Genomic DNA, 20,808 nt, shown 5'->3' on the forward strand with positions numbered 1-20,808 from the left:
AACATAAAAGAGAAAATAGTTCATGGAAAGAATTAGAGGGGTGCATTGTCTTTACAATGTCCCTAGAGTAAAGTGCGGTGCCAAGTGCCTTCTGACCTTAGGGGCCAGGAGACTGACTGGATCCTGCAGCCAGTGTTCAGGAGTCCTTTCTGTCAGATTTCACAGTTTCACAGGCTTCGAACGTGGTGCTACAAGGCCTAACATTTTTGGGTTTTGGTTTTTTGTTTGGTTTGGTTTTCAATTTAGTTGATTTACTGTAGTTTTAGATGATAACATTTAATTAGTATCTATTAAGTTAAGAGGAAAATGTTAAAGAATATCTACATTTTCTAGTAGGTATTTCTACAACCATTGTACATGAGCATGCGTGTGCAGGTATGTGTGTATCTCATAGGATTCAGCCTCCCTGTCATAATCTTCCAGTTATTAGTTTCATCTCTTGACCATCTGCTGTGTCAGAACCTCCTTTGGTGACTGGGCAGAGATAACTAAGGCTGTCCTCTCAAGGAGCCTACATCTGGAGGAGGCAGACCACAAATAAGCAAACCCTCTGGGCAGAGGAAACAGTGAGTGCAAAGGCTCCAAGTCAAGATCACAGTGGAGAAGGTCAGCAGTGAACTCAGATGGACTTGGAAGGGCAGGTAGAGGCTGAGAGAGGTAGGACCTTCAGGCCAGGTTGAGTTTGAGATTTATTCTAGGAATTTTGGGAAGCTGTTGGAGGATTTTAAGGAGGAGAGAGGTATAATCTGATTTATGTTTTTGTACGATTTCTCAAACTACTGTATGGAAAAGAATCTAGGTGGCAAGTATGAAAACAGGGAGACCAGTTTGGAGGATAAGGTGATAGAACCCAAGTAAGAGATAATGGTAACCAGAACCAAAATGGGAAAAGTAGAAGAATTGAGGGTGTGTTTGGAGGTACAGCTGACAGTGTTCACACAGGGCTGATGTGGGCATGGAGGAAACTGAAGAATTGGGTTATTCTTGGGTTTTGACTTTTAGCTTGAGCAAATTGGATGTCAGTCGGTCATTGATACAGAGAAGCCCCAGGGTAAAGGGGGATCCAAGTTCTGTTTGGCATATATTACATTTGAGATATTTATCAAACATACAAGTGGAGATTGGGTGTGCCGGTCTGAAGCTCAGGGGAGAGATCAAGACTTTCAGCTGATAGGTGGGATTTGGTGATACTATCTAGGGAGAGAACAGAAAGAAAAGGGAAGGAGGGACTATTTACCAACTGGCCTGAAAGTTTCATTATTTTAGTACCAGGTAGAGATGGGCCGGGATATGCTGGCTCAGAATAAGCCCTGGATTTAGCAATATATTGATTTTTGGAATCTTAGCATGAGTGGTTTCCGTAGAGTTGTGGGGAAGGAAGCTCAGTTGGAGTGGGTTGAGGAAGAAGGAAGCTAAAGATATGGGTGAGGAAATGGAGGAGATAACTAATAACTAATAAGAAGTCTTGCTGTTAAATGAATCAGAGAAACAGGGCTGGAGGCTGGGGCTTGCTTACAGGTGAAGGAAAGCGTTTTTAAAGGTCGGAGACCAGTCCAGAGCAGGGCTACTCAAACTGCACTCCCTCTGCCCAAGAGTGAAATGTTTGTTAAAATACAGAATGAGATGAGCATACAAGTTGAGAGGAAACCTTTATGACAGTTTGGCATTGCGGAAACATCCAAGCAGATGATCATTTTTCAAGTACTCATTTTTATTGTATGTTTAAAAGGCATCAGTGATGGGTTAAAATTTAAAACAACAACAGCAACAATACTGGTCCTTTAACCACAGAGTTTGAGAAGCTCCAGAATGTGTGTGAAAGCTGATGGCATGATCCAGTATAAAAGGAGAAATTGGTGACTCAGGAAAGAGAGGAGATAATATTAGGAGCAAAATCCTTGGGAAAGGGAGAATATTGGAATACCAAGTGTCAATGGAAAGATTGCTTTTAGATGGGAGCAACAATATTTCATCCTTATCCCAGGAGGGAAGTCAGAAAATAAAGTGATTGATGCAGGGAGATGGGTAGGAATTGGTTGAGGGAGGTGAGAAAAAGGGGAGGCCCTTCTAGATGCTTTGATACCATCTTACCTGTCCTGGCTTCGGCTGAGATCCAGGCAAACTCAAACTTTTCTTATATATGTAAAACTTAACATACTGAATGGAGCAAAGTTCTCACTGTAGCTAGTTATATGACTACCAGCACTCTGTGAATATCACATGAAATTCAGAAGCACCCTCACTTGCGTGCTATATGAATATCAGATGAAATTCAAAAGCATCTTGGCTTGTGTGCATGACTGCCTTTAAAATAATGTAGAGTTGATCCAGTAGTCAAAAGAAAGGGCAGGCTGCAAGTTTTCCACATTGAGTGATTTTTCAGCAGGAATCTGACTTAGTTTTGGTTTTTTTGTTGTTGTTGTTTTGTTTTCCTGGAAAAAGCAACATGAGGCTTGTGTCATAAATTATAAAATTTTACCAGCCCTCTAGAGGTTAGATTTAAATGGAAGCGAACTGATAAATCATATGTATGACCAGTCAAGATAAGTGTCATGACTTAAAATCCTTGGTCCTAGCAGTCTGTTCCAGTTAGAATAAAATTTCCTGTTTCTACAGTCAATTTCAATTACTTCAAGACATTAATTTAATACATTTGGATGAACTCAGAATATGGCCCTTCTAGAAAAGAGTAATTTCTGTACACAAGAAGGAACAGTTATGAAACATTCAAACCAGCAGATTGGTTTTGGCTTTGAACTTGTAACAGAGCTTGAAAAGTCATTGCTCTCTTCCATGGAGATGGACAAATCTTGTGACAGTGACTGTCACTGTGAGGCTCCAGGTTTGGTGAGATGACTGGGAAATTCTAGAATTTATCACATTTTACTCCTAAACTCCATTGGAATAGAGGCTCAGGACGGGTTTGCACCTAAGTCTGAAGTTGGCTTTGTTTTCACCTTTATACTTTTCTCTATTTGTTAAATATTTTGCAATAAGTCTTCATTACTTTTCTAATTTTCTTTTTAAAAAATGTTTAGCAAAATTAAAGCAGTCTGAATCAGTAGAGTTTCCAAGTTACCCAGTTTTTAAATGAATCTAGCAGAGAGGAGATTTTGCAACTTTAGAAGGATGAATTATATGATTTTATAATACTTCTAATTTAGATTTTACATTGCATTTTTTAACAAGTTATGTGTTTTCTAAACCTGAAATGCATATATCTAGGCAATATGCATCTGTTCAAATTGTCAAGTTTCAATGAAACCAGCAGTTTAGTTCATTCCAGGCACATTTCATTAGGACAAGAAATTAAGGGTTATAAAAAACAAGAAAATAGATGTCTGTGGTCTGTTGGTTTTAGAGAGAGAGTCTATGCATGAGAATGTATATATGAGATTTACAAAAGAAATGTAATATTGTTCCAGGAAGCAAGCTTGAGCTAAGTGATACAAGATTTTTTTTCTACTTTCTTCATTTGGATGAAAAATGTATTACATTGCCTAGTTTGTAGATAGAACTTTGAGACCAGAATAAAAATAACCTTGGAAGTTGACTTTTGGGAGCTTTATGTGCATACATCTCAGGCCTCTGCATTCCTCCCATTGGCAACTTCAGAATCAGAGTTACAGTTGTTGGGAGGGAACATTAATCCAAGAGATAAAATCTGATGAGTGGCCAAAGATCTACTCCTGTCCTCTTAATTGAGCTTTTTCTCAGTACTTAAAATCTAATGAACTAGTGAGTGGCATAACGTGAGTAAAGCAAGATGAATAAGTTCTAGAGAGTTACTGTGCACCACTCTGCCTGTAGTCAACAATGACTGCATTATGTGCTCAAATATTTCGGAGGATACATCTCATATTGTGTTCTTACCACATACAATAAAATTAAAAATAGGTATCTCTAATATTTGGTTACCCTAATGGCTTCCCTAGTTAAATAGGAAAAGGAGCATGAATGAAAATCTTGCATTAAATTCTAACCCTCAGAACAAAGATAGTGAATGTTAAAGGAATCCTGAATGCTTTTTCCATGTTAATAAAATACGGCACCCTGCTGTTTTCCAAGTGAATCACGAGTACATTTGATTTATTTAGGTGGGCAGATCAACAGAAAGCCCTATCGACTTCGTTGTCACAGACACGATTTCTGGCAGCCAGAACACGGACGAAGCCCAGATCACACAGAGCACCATATCCAGGTTCGCCTGCAGGATCGTGTGCGACAGGAATGAGCCTTACACAGCACGGATATTCGCCGCCGGATTTGACTCTTCCAAAAACATATTTCTTGGAGTAAGTACTGTCAAGAAGTACATGATTTCTAGAAAAACGCTTGTGATTATGATATGGAACATTTAATTGGAGCAAAAAACATTGGCTTCGTATGTTGCCTCTAGTGAGATTTTGAGATTTTAGTTTTCAGGTGGCCAGTTTGAGAAACTTGTTATTAAAAATCTGAACATTAATAAGCATTACTTGTTATTCATTATATTTTTTATATTGTAATATTTACAGTAAGTACTTTTTTAAAGTATGCCTATAACATTGTCCATAATGTATTTATGGCAACTAAGAGGTTTATTTCAGAGAGAAAAATAAATGGGCCAAATTTAGATCATTATGGCTTAGAGGAAAATGTTAGTGATTCATTCATTCAAAAATGTTTTATGAGTGTTTGCTATGTTCCATACTGGGTGTGTTAGATATGGGATTACAGAGAACAACACAGACTTGAATCCCTGCCCTTATAGGGTTTCCTTGTAAATGAACCCCAGAAGTTTTAGTGAATATCCCGGTTTAACATAGTTTCCTTTTGAATTAGGATATTTTTGCAGGAAAAAAAGTATCCACTCAAAATGGTCTAAAGTCAATGAAAATGTACTATTCCCACATAAGAAGTGCTGATGAAGGCCAGCTCCAGGGTTGGTGGTTCAGTGGTTCTGTGACATCCAGGGCACCGGGTTCTCTCTGTCTTGCCTTCTGCCTCCCGTGGTGCACCAGCCTCTTCCTGGGAGGTCTTCTTGTGGGTGAGAGCTGGCTCCTGCACTTCCAGATGTCCCCTGCCAGGTGACAACTTCCAGCCAGAGAAGAGGGTGGCAGAAGCACTGTTTCTTCCTAGTCTCTTCTTAGAGCACAGACACCTTTCTCGGAAGCCTCCCAGAAGATATCATGTGTCATCAGTCAAAGCCCAGTCATGTGCTGTGCCCACCTGTAAACCAGCCATTGGGAAGAGGGCTGGGAGTGTCATGTTGGGTTAATCAGGATTCCCCACCACCCCCCACCCCCGGCCCCAGCCACATGAACAGTAGCAGAGCTCTGTCACCAAGAAAGCTGAAGGGAAGAGCTGTGGCACAAGCACCCAAGGGTGTCTGTCCTGTCGTCATGTCAAGCTACATGCGCCATCTACCTTTGAGAATTTAAACACTGATTGTTATGAAAACATAATGACCCCGACTTGTTGCTTAACATTTTTGGAATTTTCTAGCTTTAATAAAAAGTCTTTCTTTATGACTATCCTTTCTTCTCTATCCTGACAGTGAGTACATAGAAAGTACTTTTAGATAACAGGATAAGAGCATGGCACAAGTATAACTGAAAAGAGAAAACACACCAAATTCCTGGAATCTCATGGGGTTGTGGGGAGGGTAAAAAGAATCTTAGAGGGAGAAGCCCAGGCACCCATTTTTTGCAAGTTCTTGAGAACTATAATATGTGTCCAGTGATAAGTGATTCATCCATTCAGCACTTCTTTTATATTGTTGAAATGATTGCATATGTTATCCTTGTGATTATTAGCTTTAAATAGAAAAGGAAAATTCATCACCTTCCTCCCCTCTGCCTCTACGCAGTGTATTAAAGAAATTCCAGAATCCTTTTCATTTCAACATCATCTTAACCTACTTTTTCTGTTCTACCATGTGCTGTCCAGGAAAAGGCAGCAAAGTGGAAAAACCCTGACGGCCACATGGATGGTCTCACTACTAATGGCGTCCTGGTGATGCATCCACGAGGGGGCTTCACTGAGGAGTCCCAGCCCGGGGTCTGGCGCGAGATCTCTGTCTGTGGAGATGTGTACACCTTGCGAGAAACCAGGTCGGCCCAGCAACGAGGAAAGCTGGTGAGTGCGCTTCACTCTGCAAGCGTGAAGTACCAAACTACACAAGCCTAACTCAAAGGCTGTCATTTTCCTCTCCTGACGTTCAGAACCTTTGTGCAGGTCCAAGCGCCATGTATCATAACTCAGGAGAAGCAGAATTCCACAAGCCCCTGAAAGCAAGAGGGAAATGGCCTTATCTCCGTCAGTGTTTCAACTTTTCCCGTAGTGGGAGTAAATTGTGTTTTGCTCTTAACCACCTGGAAGAGCATTTTCATTTATTATATACCTCACCACAAAAATCTACTTAAATTCACTCTAAGGAGAACAAACTTATTTTTAGTGTAAAACTTTATTGATTTGGAAAACGTTTGAGCAGTCCAAAACAATTAGTAAAAATTATGAATTAAGGAATTATTTACTAGACTTTCTGGAACTAAAAAGTCAGCTGGTTTTCCCCTTGAATTCCTATATATTAAGGCCAAATTCTCTATACTGTCCACCAAAATCGTAGTTACAACTTTTTACTTGAAATGATTTATATACTGCATTGACCTGGCATGTTAATATTTTTCTATAAATATCACCACTTATCCCCGTGCCCTAAAGCAGTTTTTTTAAACCCATTTTTCCTTGGAGAATAATTATAATACCTTAAATGTAGAACTTTGGGTTTCTGATCTTGCCATAGCCATGTAGCACAGCCACTGATTTTTAGTAAGCTGTCCGTTCCTGTACTTTTGCTTAATTTGCTAGGTAGAAGCTAGAACGAGAGAGAACAAATGTGTTTTTCTAGAAGCTAGAAAAGAAGGAGTTCTTCAAAAATTCTCACAGAATAAAATGTATATGGAATAAAGGATTTGACCTAGCACTTGTCAGAGAGAAAGATCATCACCAAAAATGTCTAAGATGGAAAAAGAAGTTGGGGGCTGTTTCGCTAACCTCATTTGCTGTTCTCTACTGGATGTTTGTGTTTAGGGAATGGTTATTTTTATTTCTATTTTACACCATTTTTCAGCTACAGGCATAGCTTATGCGTCTTACAGTGAATCATGGCTGAATAAATATGAGAAGCATTTTCTAAAGAAAAAAGTAAATTCAATAAATTTTGTATAAATGTTTTCAAGGAATTGTAAACAAAGAAGGAAATGTGAACACAGTTTTTATAAATAATCTTTTGTTTCTGATCACTGGATAGTTTTATACAAAACTGATCTAGATTGGCCAGACTGGTTATTCATCATTATAACAGCAAGAGTAAGAAGTCACTAATGGTTGCTGGGTGCAGGCTCTGCGTTAACATTTCCGACATCAGCTCACTTCATTTGCACAGCCAGCCCTCTTAAGGAAGTAGAGACATCCCCATTTCATGGATGGGGAAGATGTGGCATGAAGTTAAAGATTGCCCAGTGTCACAGAGTTAGAAGGTGGTAGCCAGTGGGATTCAAACTCAGGTCTCCCTGATGGAGAGCCTGGATACCTAATACTACTCAGTACCATGTTGTGGGGAGCCAAGGATGGTTTACACCTGAACATTTGCCTCCCTGGGTGAGTATAAAGCATACGCTGGAGTCCCTGGGGAGCGCCTTTGTCCAGGAGGGCATATCACAGGATGAGTTTCTCGTCCACTCTGGTTATTGTGTAGCGACCCTTCTCAGGCTGCTACGTGTGCCGGAGAATTTTACAGTGCGACTGAAAAGAACAAACTCCAAAAATGGGTTGTATTAATGGGTTGTATTAAATATACAGGCTATTTTTGAAGTTAGTCCCTATAAGCGACACTTAGAACTATGTAAAATTGTGCTGTCCTATTTGATAGCATCCGATTAACCTGGCCAGTTACAAAGGCTTCTGTCAGCCTGATCTTGGGCTTATGGGACACTGAGTGGATACATCCTTCCTGCAATCTCCTCTTGTTAACCTCTGGAGAACAGTTTTTGTCTGTCTTCGAGGAAAGCTTACTGACTCTTTGAGCTTCTGTTTCAATTCATGACTCATTGGTCCTGTACATGTTGCTGGTAGCATTTGATATAAATTATGTTTATCTGGAGATTAGATTTTGGGGACAGTCTCTGGCAGTACTTGTCATTTGCAGTCTGATACAGAAATATGAGAAATAAAGTGAGCTGCTAAAAGTCTAAAATATTTGTTAAAACAATCGTAGTCACATTGTGGAGCTAGTGCTGGTGGAAGATTATGTATTAATATCATACTTAGCATTTGATATGAATCAATATACTAATGTATGTGTAACAAGAAATCACCATTGTTTTTCATTATTACAGCAAATGATGGAACCTCAGAACTGTGTACTAATCAACAAAATTAATTAAATGTGGGGGAAATGTCTTTAACTGCCTGAATAAATAGGTGAATGGAGTTTGAATTGTGCCCTACTTTTTTGGCTAGTTAATGATAACATATGGTAACATTTATAATATTACTCTAGGAAGCCCTTGAGTATTGAATTATATATGAAGTATTTTATTAAACTAAACTGGCTTTGTATAAAATTAACTAAATTCAGTTAAGTTGATTGCCTACCTAATTTTAGGTGAAATTATAAAAATAACCATAGAGTAACTATGTTCAGGCTCTAGCAGGTGTTTTACATTAATTTTCTTTCCAGTGTTGCTTAAAATAACCCGTGAAGTCAGTGTTGTTATTGTGTCCATCTACAGATGAGGAAACCTGGGCTTTAAAAGGTTAAGTCAGTTGCTAATAGCAAGTGGTAGATGGGGGGTTGAATTCACTACCCTGTGCTATATTAGTTGCCATGGTAGAGGCCAAATATCTCTTGCTTCCACAATACTGTCAATTCCTGTGCCTGCTCGTAGCTTTTCTTTTGTGGTAGAATTTAAAAAATAAAATCTGAATCCATGCCTGCTAATGATTGCTAAACCAGGCCACCAGGTTCAAGTCCTGGTTTCTGGTTTCACCACTTAGTTCTGTGGTCTTGAATCGATGACTTAACCTCTCTGTGCCTGGCTTCCACATCTCCTGAATTGGAATAATATTAATACATGTCTAATAGGACTGTTGTGAGAACTAAATCAATTCAGTAGCTGGAAAGGATTGGAACAGTGCTGGACAGTAATGCCCCATAACTGGCTGATTGTGATTACTAAGCAGGGGTTGCAAACCGGGAATATGGCAGAAAACAGCAAGTCCATGTTTTGTCCTGGAATTGCGTGGTCTGGAGGAGGCCACAGACTAGGCAGCAGATCAGCAGATACTGTGTGATGAGCACAGTCATGAGAAGGTACCGAAGGTACTTTCCCTCCGCAGGGCACCTACCCCAGATGTGGGAGTCAACGGTATGTGGAAAATAAAAAACCATACACCCCAGATTGATGATAAGACTTTGTTGTTTACCAAGAACTGCCCTGCAGGAGGAAAGGGGGGTTGTTCCACAGCCAGAGGCTAGGCCACCACCACATCTCAGCTTCTTACCACATCAGGGTGGTCCTTTAGACACAGTTTTATCCTGCAATGAGGCCTCCTCTGAGAACTGCCTGTGGTCAGCAAGGGCAGGAGCCTCACGACACCAGTTAGAGGAGAGGAGACCATGGGCTGCTCAGTATGGTGGTGGGGTGGGGAAGGAGCATCAGGAAACTTCAGGCTGTCCGAAAGGAGTCACAGTGTATGTCCTGTACAGTATTAAGATTTATCATTTGTTGGGACCTTAACTTTTTCTAAAAACTAGTACTTGGGAAGGGTTGATTTCTTCATGACAAGGAAAATGTCCAGGGCAAAGTGACATCCAGGTGAGAACTGGATGACAAGTAGGAGTTTGCCAGCCCAGGGCTCAGCTGGAGCAGGGTGTACTGGAGTGGAGTATTCTTGGCAGAGGTTGCTCTTGCACCTGCCTGTGGGCAGTCCGAGGTAGCGCATTCATGGACTCCAGCTCCTTGCAGCTCATCGCAGGGCAGTCCTGGTTTCCAGTTAGGAAGGGAAGAGCTACAGCAGGAGAAGTCGAGTGACTGCATTGGGAGTGACCTTTTAAGTGTGTTAAGAAGCTTGGGCTGTACCCCAAGGGCAGCAGAGAGCCGCCGAAGTCCTTTGGACCAAAGATTGACAAAATTTCTGGTGCTTCCCATACCTCTCTCTTTCCCTTATATGGTTCTTTTCCTCCACCCCAGCCCCTGGCTCTGTCCTCAGTCCTCTCTGCCCTCCGTGGGACCCTGCCTGGGCAGTGGCATCCATTCCCACAGCTTCACCTAGGTGCCGATAACATCCCAGATATGTTTCTGCGAGCCTGATCTGTCTCCCACGCTGCATCACACGTGTCTTGTATGCATTACCACCACCAATACTCTGCACACCCTCACATTCAGCACACCCAAAACTGAACTGGCCTGGCTTTTGCTGATGAACTTATTTAGTCCTCACAACAATCCTGTAAGACATGTATTAGCATTAGTCCAGCTTAATGGATGTGGAAGCCAGGCCCAGAAAGGTTAAGTTGCTGACTCAAGACCACAGAGCTACTAAGTGGTGAAATTAGGATTTACTCCCTCATCTGCCATTTCTCCTGTGTTTCTCTGTCTGTGGAAAGCACTGTTCTACCCTGACAACCAGGCACGTAACAGGCTCTTGCTCAGATCAAGAGCTGAGTGCCATCGAGTCTAATTTCTTTCTCTCTAGTCCCTGTGCCTCTGTCTCTTGCCACTGAGACTGTCTTTGTTGAGGTGTACTCACCCTCTCTACCCAGAGAGAGCACCAGGTGCCTCCTTCACCTCTCACCTTTACCCCTCCAACCCACCCTCCAAAGTTCTAGAAGTGACCTTTTTGAAAGGTAAATCAGTTCTTTTATAGTTACCTAAACCCCCTACCAACTCCCTCTGGGCATGGACGCCAGCCTCCCTCTCCCGTCTGGGTCTCTCATCCTGCCCACCCAGTGCCCTGAACTGCGTCCATCCTTGTTCAGCCTGGCTGCACAGCCTCATCGAACTCCCTGTTGCTCCCTCGGTGCATATGCCATTTGGCCTCTCCTCCCTCTCCTTGCTGTGCCTTCCTGCTATCCTCCCTACTGAGGCCTGACATCTTTCTCAAATCTCTGTTAAAGAAAAACCTTTTAGAAACCATTTCTGACCATCTGTCATCATCAGAGTAATAGTAGCAGGTATTTACGTAGTGTTGACTGCCTACCAGACAGTGTTCTCTAAGAACTCTTTGCATTTACTTATCTAACACAACCACCTTTTCTAAAGTTTACACAAGGGGAAACTGAGGCACGGGGAGGTTAAGTAATCTGCCCAACGTCATACAGCTAATAAGCGGGAGAGCCAGGGTTCAAACCCAGAGTCCACACTCCTGGCTGCTATAAATTTGTGGCCTTGCACAGCGTTTTGCTGGCCTTCATGCACTCCGAGCTCTGGGCATGTCTGCCTTCCACTACCGAAGAGCAAGTCTTAGCAGGATGGGGAAGAGGTTTTATTGGCCTTTGGTACCCCCGAGGCTTAGCATGCATCTGGCATGTGGAGGCAGCGGTCAGATTCTTGCTGACCATGCCCAGCTGCTTCTTGTCAGCTGTTAATCAGTCTTGTAAGCACCTAGTGCATAGCACAGGCCTCCTTCTAAAAATGAAGGCTCATGTTGAACTGTTCAGCTTCAAGCTTTAAAAATGAACGATGAAAGATAGATTCAAGGTGGAGGAAGCTAAGGGTCACCATGAGTGCTTTGGACTCTGCTGTAATGACTGCAGGCCCCCAGCAAGGTCTTCTGGATTGGCTGTGGTCGAGATGAGGATGAGTCTCCACTGGATGGACTGGAAGGACATCTCTCGTCCTATGGGATCAGTGAGTCATTGTGTTACTGACTTAAGGAGTTAAAAAGAAAATCTTAGGAGATTTGTGAAGTTCATTAAAATAACCACTACAGTAATTGAACATGTAAAGCTAGATATACATACTGTGCTCAGGGCTTTGTACATACGGCATATATGTATCATATCCGGTGATCAGATGAGGAAGCTGAAGCTCGGGGAGGATACATTACTCCCCTAGTTCTGTTTTTGTGGGATAAATTGCCTCCCTGTGTTATCTTCAAATTTTTTTTTTTTGCTTGTTTTGAGAAGAAAGAATCTTGGAGTGATTTCTTGATTTTGCTTTTAAAAGGCATGTGTCTCAAACTTGTTGTAGGTGGAAAGTGAGACCAACGTCCTGCAGGACGGCTCCCTCATTGACCTGTGTGGGGCCACTCTCCTCTGGAGAACAGCAGATGGGCTTTTTCATACTCCAACTCAGAAGCACATAGAAGCCCTCCGGCAGGAGATTAACGCCGCCCGGCCGCAGTGTCCTGTGGGGCTCAACACCCTGGCCTTCCCCAGCATCAACAGGAAAGAGGTGGTGGAGGAGAAGCAGCCCTGGGCATATCTCAGTTGTGGCCACGTGCACGGGTACCACAACTGGGGCCATCGGAGTGACACGGAGGCCAATGAGAGGGAGTGTCCCATGTGCAGGACTGTGGGCCCCTATGTGCCTCTCTGGCTTGGCTGTGAGGCAGGATTTTATGTAGATGCAGGACCGCCAACTCATGCTTTCACTCCCTGTGGACACGTGTGCTCGGAGAAGTCTGCAAAATATTGGTCTCAGATCCCGTTGCCTCATGGAACTCATGCATTTCATGCTGCTTGCCCTTTCTGTGCTACGCAGCTGGTTGGGGAGCAAAACTGCATCAAATTAATTTTCCAAGGTCCAATTGACTGACGCCCTTGACAGCCATTTACGACTTTATTAGCAGGTTACTGTGAAGATTTTGCCACTAACTCTAGATTTTACCTTTTTGTAATGCTGTTTATTAGGGGAGGGTGACGGGGCTGGAAATAAAGAGAGGGGACACGGTGATGAAACATGGCAGGAGTGTAACAGATGCCAGTGGTGTGTTGCATGCTCAAAACAGCAGCATCGTCATTGAAGTCTGCTTGATTAAACCATAATATCTTTGTAATAATTGGATTTAAAATGCCATGCTTCTATTTTTAACCTTGGGTTTTTAACCAAGTTTTTTTTTTAATCTTGGACAAGACTTTAAATCATATTTTACAGATGTGGAAGAAATTTATTCAAAAATGTGGGCTCATGAAGTTCACTTCAGTGCAGTGTGGTGTAGGTGTTACGTGAAGGGCGCACAGTGTCTAGAAATACTTGCTCGTGGCTCAGACCTGACCAGACAGCAGAGGGGTGGCTCTGTACAGTGTGACTGGTGGACAGATGGCCTTAGGCACAGGTAGTTTTGAAATCTGGGGCTTCTTTCTGATTTATTTTTCTGACTTGTTGGGGGAGAGAATATTCATATCTTGTGGGCTTTTTTTTTTTTAACTTCAGTGGAATTTACTTTATATACGCATTCATCAAATACATGGGACTTCACAAACAATTTTCCATAACTTTTTAGCCTGTCTTTTGATATTTCTGCCTAATATGATTTGCCCCGATACTCGTCTTGCACGGCCAGAACTGTTTGGTTGATTAAAATACATCAGCTCTTAAAAACTCATTAACTGAGGGTAATTACAGTAGTAGACATGGTCTGGGTACTATACTACCACGTTTATTTGCTGACTGAATTAAGATTTAAGAATGATTAAAAATAAGCTTTTACTTTTTAAAACCACTTGGGGTTTCATAAAGCTTGGGGTTTTTTTTTTCCTTTGTTAAGAAAGCCAAATTCTGTGAGTCTGAAAGCAACCAATCACAACGATACAGTCATTTTTGTACACTCCCTTTTCACCATCTGTCACCTTCCCTTGCAGCTTAAGGAGCCCAGTAAGTTTTGCAAATCAAACTAAATTTAAGTGGGATCATTAGATACACACAACACCAAGTGGTACATCTGCAGAGATAATTCAAAATTCCTGATTTTGAGAGAGCAAATGAGTGTTTGCTGAGTAATAATTAAATGAGAATTTCATAGGAGCTCCACCATTCCTGTCACTTTCATTTCATTTTGATTAATAATTCTTGGATGCTTGGCATCGGTCATATCACTACTCCCAGAAGGTAAAGATCCTTTAGGACGTGAGACTGGTAGAAGCTGGCTGAAATGAAATAAAACCCTGCCACATGGAGTATTTATTTAAACTAATGTTCTCTTAATTTGACCATTGCAGATTTGGGTGACTTTTTTTTAACCTTTGTACATATACGTAATTTATATGATTCTAATGTACTATATCCATACTTGAATTGGTTTTTTCGTATTTTGCCTATTGGCAAATATTTTGCCTATTTTCAGTCGTTCTAACCTGTTTGAATACCCTTTTCCTTAAAGTGATACGATATATTACTCTTGATTGCTGCTGCTTAATTTGACGTAGTATGTTTAAAGTTCAGCCTTTCAGTTTTAATATAGCTTTATTTTTCAATGGAGATCATTGTTTAGGATGAGACATTTTTGGTTTGGGTTTTGTTTGGGTAAATTTTAAATGATGTGAAAATCTGACAACAGTCCTTTTACAGATAGCTTGCTCTATTCTGTATAGCTTACTCTCCCTGCAGACAGAAAATGAAAGAAAAAAATGGACTTGCCTAGAATAATATATTGAATGCCTTTTGATTTAGCCAGAGTCTCTGATGATTAGCTTTTGCTGATAGAGTATGTCTTTTCAGCCTGTTATTCTTTGGGCCCCAAAAAATGATAAAGGAGGCACTTGTTCTCTTTTCTTGCTGTATGCCTAGAAAGTGGTTGAAGGATTCTTGATGCCCTAAAACCATCTTGTAAGCTAAATGGTCTTGCATCCAGAAAGGCCAGATTTTACCTACCAAAAAAAAAGATATTTTTCCAGAGAGTTAGGTATATCATAATTTTCCATTTCAAGTCCTGTTTATAAGTCTAGTCATTCTGCAACGTGACATATCCCCCAAAATGAAGTTACCTTCCAAGTTGGACACATCCCGTAGTTGAGCATATGTCTAACTAAAAGTTTGTGACTTTCAGTAAATTCAGCTTAAATGTAGGTTGAAATTTGGGAAATAATTTCCAAGCTCTTGGAAGGGGTAACAGTGAACCGCCCTCCATGGGCTCCACATCTTTTCCTTTGGCTTCCAAAGTGAGGTCCCACCCACCCTGCCTAAGGAACTGCAGAGAGGTGGCAAGTCAGCAAAAAGGACACCAGGCTCTTCTTGGCCACTTGTAGGAAGATCCCTTTATAATTTTGACTAAGGAGATTTTTTTTTTTTTTCACAATTGAGTTAGTTTGTGAAAATAAAGAACTCTGTAGCTCACCAAGGTGGAGAAATACAATTCAGAAAAGTAATTTCTCCAAGGTCACTTCTTTTTTTATGTCTTGCCATCACTTTAAAGGACTAGCCCCACTCCCCCATGTGTATACACAAGGAAATTGCAGACCAATTAGTTGTCTTGGCCTGACTCTAATGCCTTTTGCAAGTAGCTTTCCAGCAGTAAAAGTCCCAGTGATGTATTCCCATAGAAATATTTTTCAGTTGTTTATGTCGTTTACTACAAAAAAAAGATTCAGAGTGGATGGAGTACAACTCTGAGTATTTTTCTAGTCCGGAATTTTTTATTAATAATCGGTGCTGCCGGGTCATGCATGCTGCAACTCTCAACATTTCCCTTATTTGGTTCAGCTTTTAGCAAAAAGGGCTACAGTTCACCCTGCAGAGTATTAAGGTTTCTGGATTTTTTCCCCCAACTGTGGCCCGAAAGAATTAAAATCTGTTAATATAAATAGAGAGCATATTTATCATTCTTCGATAGTTAATTATAGACTTTGGTACCTTTGTGCCTCAGGGAAGCCACGTGATATAACTGGTTATAGAATTTCAGGGTTAGGGTTTAAAGAAAGGAGAAAGCCATTGGAAAAATGATGGGCTCCATTAAGGAGACTAATGAATTTGGATGCAGAAATATGCCAGAAACTGGCATAAACATGATTGTAGTAGAATTTATTTTCCAGTACCAATAGGGAAATTATTTTAAGTTATTACCTTTACTGTATTGGGAATGTTGAGGAGAACTCTTCTCTTCATAAAGCTTCAATGTCTTTTTTTTTTTTTTTTTTTTCATGGAAAAACTCAAACCTGTTATTTGGGAGCTCAGTATTGTGTGGACACTTACGAGAGTTTTCTGCTTAATTGAAGTGTAATATAGGTTATAGAATTGTTACCTGCAGTTCTATGGTTTTGTTTCACTTCTTTTCTTTTTTAAAGCCATTCTGTTCTTTGGATGTGGTTGAAAGGGTGTGTGATTACACCATTGTTAATGCTGGGTAAAAACTATCTTCTTGCAGCTTTGCCTCATAACAGTGGAATTTCTGATAGACAAACCACAGGACTTTGATTTTAAGCCAAATCCATCTCCATCCCTTAACTGTCAATCTTCTATCCCAGTAGTTCAGCCTTTGTGGCTTAGGGTATGATGCTCCTCCTTCTGTGCGACCAATGAGACGACTTCAGCATCTTTTTAAAATAATCTAAGCATCATTGAAGCAGTAACACAAAAAAAGGTTCAGTATTTTCTTTTTAGTATAACTTATATCCTTTCAAATAAGTTTTTGCCCTCATGAAGAATCCCTAGAGGAAGATAAGGAAAATAAGTATTTTCCAGTTTTGCTTGACAGTTTCTAAACATGTTTCTAAACAAAAATAAACTCAATGAAAGGAAAGATGCTTCTTTTTAGCTGAGATGACAGATTGCTTCTCTGTATTAAATAGTCTAGAAGTTAAGGGGATGGTCACATTTACCATGTATTGTGTTATGAGCAGTTAAATTTTATGAATATATTTGTAAAATTGTTGTTTTATATTTCATGTCAAATTGAAAAGTTTATTTCTTCACTATTGTACCTGTGGAAATACAAGCCATTTTACAGGAAAAAATCTTCAAAAACTATTAAATGGATATCAGTCTGTTTGTGAGCCATTGTCTTCAGATTCTGTGGTTGTTACTGAGTTCATCAGGACATTTAGTAGGTTGATACGAGTAGAATTGATTTTTTTCACTTCTCTAACTTCCAAGTTAATCTCCAACTGTTGAGTTTATTAATTGTTTTATATTCTGCACAATACATATTTAAACCTGGATTCTGAAAATCCCCTACATCTTTTAATTAAAGAAATTCCCTTGGTGCCTATATTATTATTTCTTGTGACATTGCATCACTGTCAAATAAACTTAACTTCCAGGGGAATTTAACCTGACTTGTAGAATTAATGGATTTTTGTCATGATCATTTCAGCCATATTGCTACATTTGTGACAGTCTTCATTCACTTTTAACAACATAATAAGGATTGTGTGTAAGCCTTCAAGCCTTACTTGAAGCCTTAAACTAATATATCTATCATAAGAAAATATATATATTTATGACAGATTTTGTTCTCATCACATTGATATTCAAGGAGTCTTAGTATTATTGAGAGAAACAGATTTTTCATTTCCAGAAAAAAAGATGCACATTTATATAGGCTTTTATTTCAGGGGATAAGTGTTCCGTACTTTGTCAAATCTAAGATGCCACGAATTGTGAGATGTGTTATAGAAAATCACAACCGGTTATAATTGTAAGATACATTCCATTGGGCAAGGAATACACCTCACACAGCATACAAACATTAACTCAAAATGGGTCAAAGAGCTACAACTATAGAACTCTTAGAAGAAAACATAATGTAAACCTTTGAAAACATAATGTAAACCTTCGTAACCTTAGTCAGTGATTTTTGACACACCAAACGTAAAAACACAACAAAAGAAAAAAGGCCAGGCACAGTGGCTCACGCTTGTAATCCCGGCACTTTGGGAGGCCGAAACAGGCAGATCACTTGAGGTCAGGAGTTCAAGACCAGCCTGGCCAGCATGGTGAAACCCCATCTCTACTAAAAATACAAAAATTGGGCGTGGTGATGGGCGCCTGTAATTCCAGCTGCTTGGGAAGCTGAGGCTGGAGAATCGCTTGAACCTTGGAGACAGAGGTTGCAGTGAGCCGAGACCACGCCATGCACTCCAGCATGGGCGACGAGCGAAACTCCGTCTCAAGAAAAAAATAGAAAAAATATATAACATTGGGTTTCATCAAAATTAAAGTTTTGTGCATGGAGGGACGCTGTCAAAAGAGTAAAAAGACAACTCACAAAATAGAAAATATTTGGGGATTATATATTTGATAAGGAACTTGGGTCCAAAATATGTAACAGGCTCTTACAACTCATCAAAATGCAACCTCATTAAAAGACGGTCAAAAGTTTATCACTTTTCAGAACATTTTTCAAAGAATGTATAAAATGGCCAGTAAGCACATAAAAACATGGCTCGACAATTAGCCATCAGGGAAGGGCAAATTAAAACCACACAATACCACGTTATGCCCACTAGGATGGCTAAAGTCAAAAAGACAATAATGAATGTTGGCATGGATGTTGAAATACACTCATGAATTGTTGGTGGGATTGTAAAATGATGCAGCTGCTTTGGAACAAATAGTTTGGCATTCCTCAAGAGGTAAAATGTATGTACAGTTACCATGTGCTCCAGCAATTCCATTGCTAGGTATATACACAGAATTGAAAACATGTTCACACAAAAATAGGTACATGAACGTTCATAGCAGCATTATTGGTAATAGCCAAAAAGTGGAAATAAATGTCCATCAGCTGAAGATTGGACAGACAACATATGGTATATCCATACAATGAAATATTTGACAATAAAAATGAAGTACTGATATTGATACATACAACATAGATGAATCTTGAAAACAAGTTGAAAAAGCCAACATATTGTAAGAAATATTGTATATAAGAAATAGGCAAATCCACAGAGACACAGAGTAGATTCATGGTTGCCAGGGGTTAAGGGAAGTGGAATAAGGAGTGATTACCAGTAGACATGAGGCTTATCTGGGGGATGATGAAAATGTTCTAAATTTACTGGTGATAGTTATACAACTATATGAATATGTGAATGGACCAAAACCCACTGAATTATACACTTAAAAGGGTGAGTTTTATAGTGTGAATTATGTCTCAATAAAACTTAATTAAAAGAAAACATACATCCTAAACTTAGATTGTGAAGAGTTTGTGTCTTAGAAGCCACCATGTTATGATCTTTACTTAGTCCTTCAGGTAAAAATATTCAGGATTATCCAATTTCTTGCTGCCTTGAGATGTTTTCCACAATGTGACAACATAGCTCAATTTCCTTACACTTTTACTTGCCATTAAACAAAGTGAACATCATGTAACCAAACACCACCTATTTTAAAAAAGAACATACACATAAGTCTTCAAAAAAAAAAAAAACAGATAACTCATATTCTAAAGGATCTACCTAAGATTTTTTTTTCTTTTTTTGGAGAGAGTGCATTACTCATGTATTTGTGGTGATGCTAGTGTACACAAGCCCACTGCACTGTGATATAAAAGTATAGCACATGCAACTAGTACAGTACATATTTGATAATAACTATGTTATTGTACTTTTTATAGTTATTTTAGAATATACTCCTACTGTATAACAGGTTAGCTGTAAAAACAGGAGTTCTTCAGCTTCATCAGGATCTTACGGGCTCACCATCATATATGCAGTCCATTATTGACTGAGGCATTGTTATATGGTGCGTGACTGTCTATCTTTCTAAACTTAAGAATTTTAAATTGGATATCAGTAGCAGGAATGTGTCTGAGGCTTGCAAAATGAGGCCATGCTTCTTATGGCTGCAGAGCTGTAAGCCTGAACAAACTGTTTTCAAGCTGTTTTGCCACCCAGAACACCCACTGCTAATTATGGGACATACATTGGAGTGCCCAAATGGACCATTCTTAAGCATCACTTCCTTCTTTTGTCTTCTAAACAGGTTCTAGTTGAAGAATACCAAGGTTATTCTTGTTAGTTAAAAGAAGTATAATGAATTCTTTCTTGCCTAATTTCAGGTTTGAACTTGAGCTTACATCAGTATTTCCTGAGGTTTGCTTAAAATGCAGGTTCCTTAGCTGCGTCTAAGAGGCTGATGTAGTTTTCTAGGTTTCTCTCCATGAATTTTCACTTTGGACAGACAACCTAGATGATATTACAGGTGATCCATGTTCTATACTTTGATAAATTCTCCTTCAGCTAAATGATTGTATTGACTGTATGCCTCTGCTGTGCAAGTTACTAAATTCCCATTGTGCTCATTGGTTTTGGCACATCCAATACGGTTTCCTGGGAACTTGAGGCATGTGGCCCCACATGGAGATGGGAATGGATGGCCTAGCCAAACAAGGGCCCTTCCTGCCCCGTAAGTCTAGATGCCATTTTCTCTTAGGTGAATGGATCTGACTCTCTTAACTCCTTTGCCTCTTTTCTAAACTTGCATTCCCCATCCTTTGCCATTGGTTTTTAGTTCATGCCTTTAACCATTTCCACTCTGCAGGAGAACAACCTCCAGAAATTTTCAAACTGGTTTGAAAGAGTTCAGTGTTAAGGATGAGATTTTTTTTGTACATAGTGTGGGAAGCTTGCTGAATTCTCAAAATTGTCATTAACCTGATAGAAACTTGCTGTGGGTAAGCAAACTGGGTGTCATCAGGGCATATTTCACAGGCTTTGGGTTCCTAGCATCTAGTGCTGTATTCATAATAAAACTGGGAAAGGAACTTTTTTTAATTTCAGAGTTTGATTTCTGTATACATTCTGGAAATGTTCTGCTGTTTGGATTCATTGAGTTCAATATTTCCTTATCTATAAAATAGAGGTGATGATAGTG

General features: G+C 39.9%; 1 protein-coding gene across 1 annotated transcript in view; it reads left to right on the forward strand.

Moving 5' to 3' along the window:
* Positions 1-17,193, forward strand: part of PELI2 (pellino E3 ubiquitin protein ligase family member 2) — a 178,796-nt gene extending 161,603 nt beyond the window's left edge. Inside the window, exons 4-6 of the mRNA XM_030811024.1 lie at positions 4,098-4,295; positions 5,932-6,120; positions 12,240-17,193. Coding sequence (XP_030666884.1) covers positions 4,098-4,295; positions 5,932-6,120; positions 12,240-12,806 — 954 coding nt within the window. The 3' untranslated portion in view covers positions 12,807-17,193. The remainder of the gene's footprint in view (positions 1-4,097; positions 4,296-5,931; positions 6,121-12,239) is intronic.
* Positions 17,194-20,808: the final 3,615 nt, after the last annotated feature.

Source organism: Nomascus leucogenys, chromosome 1a (genome assembly GCF_006542625.1).
Source record: "Nomascus leucogenys isolate Asia chromosome 1a, Asia_NLE_v1, whole genome shotgun sequence".
Classification (NCBI taxonomy): Eukaryota; Metazoa; Chordata; class Mammalia; order Primates; family Hylobatidae; genus Nomascus; species Nomascus leucogenys.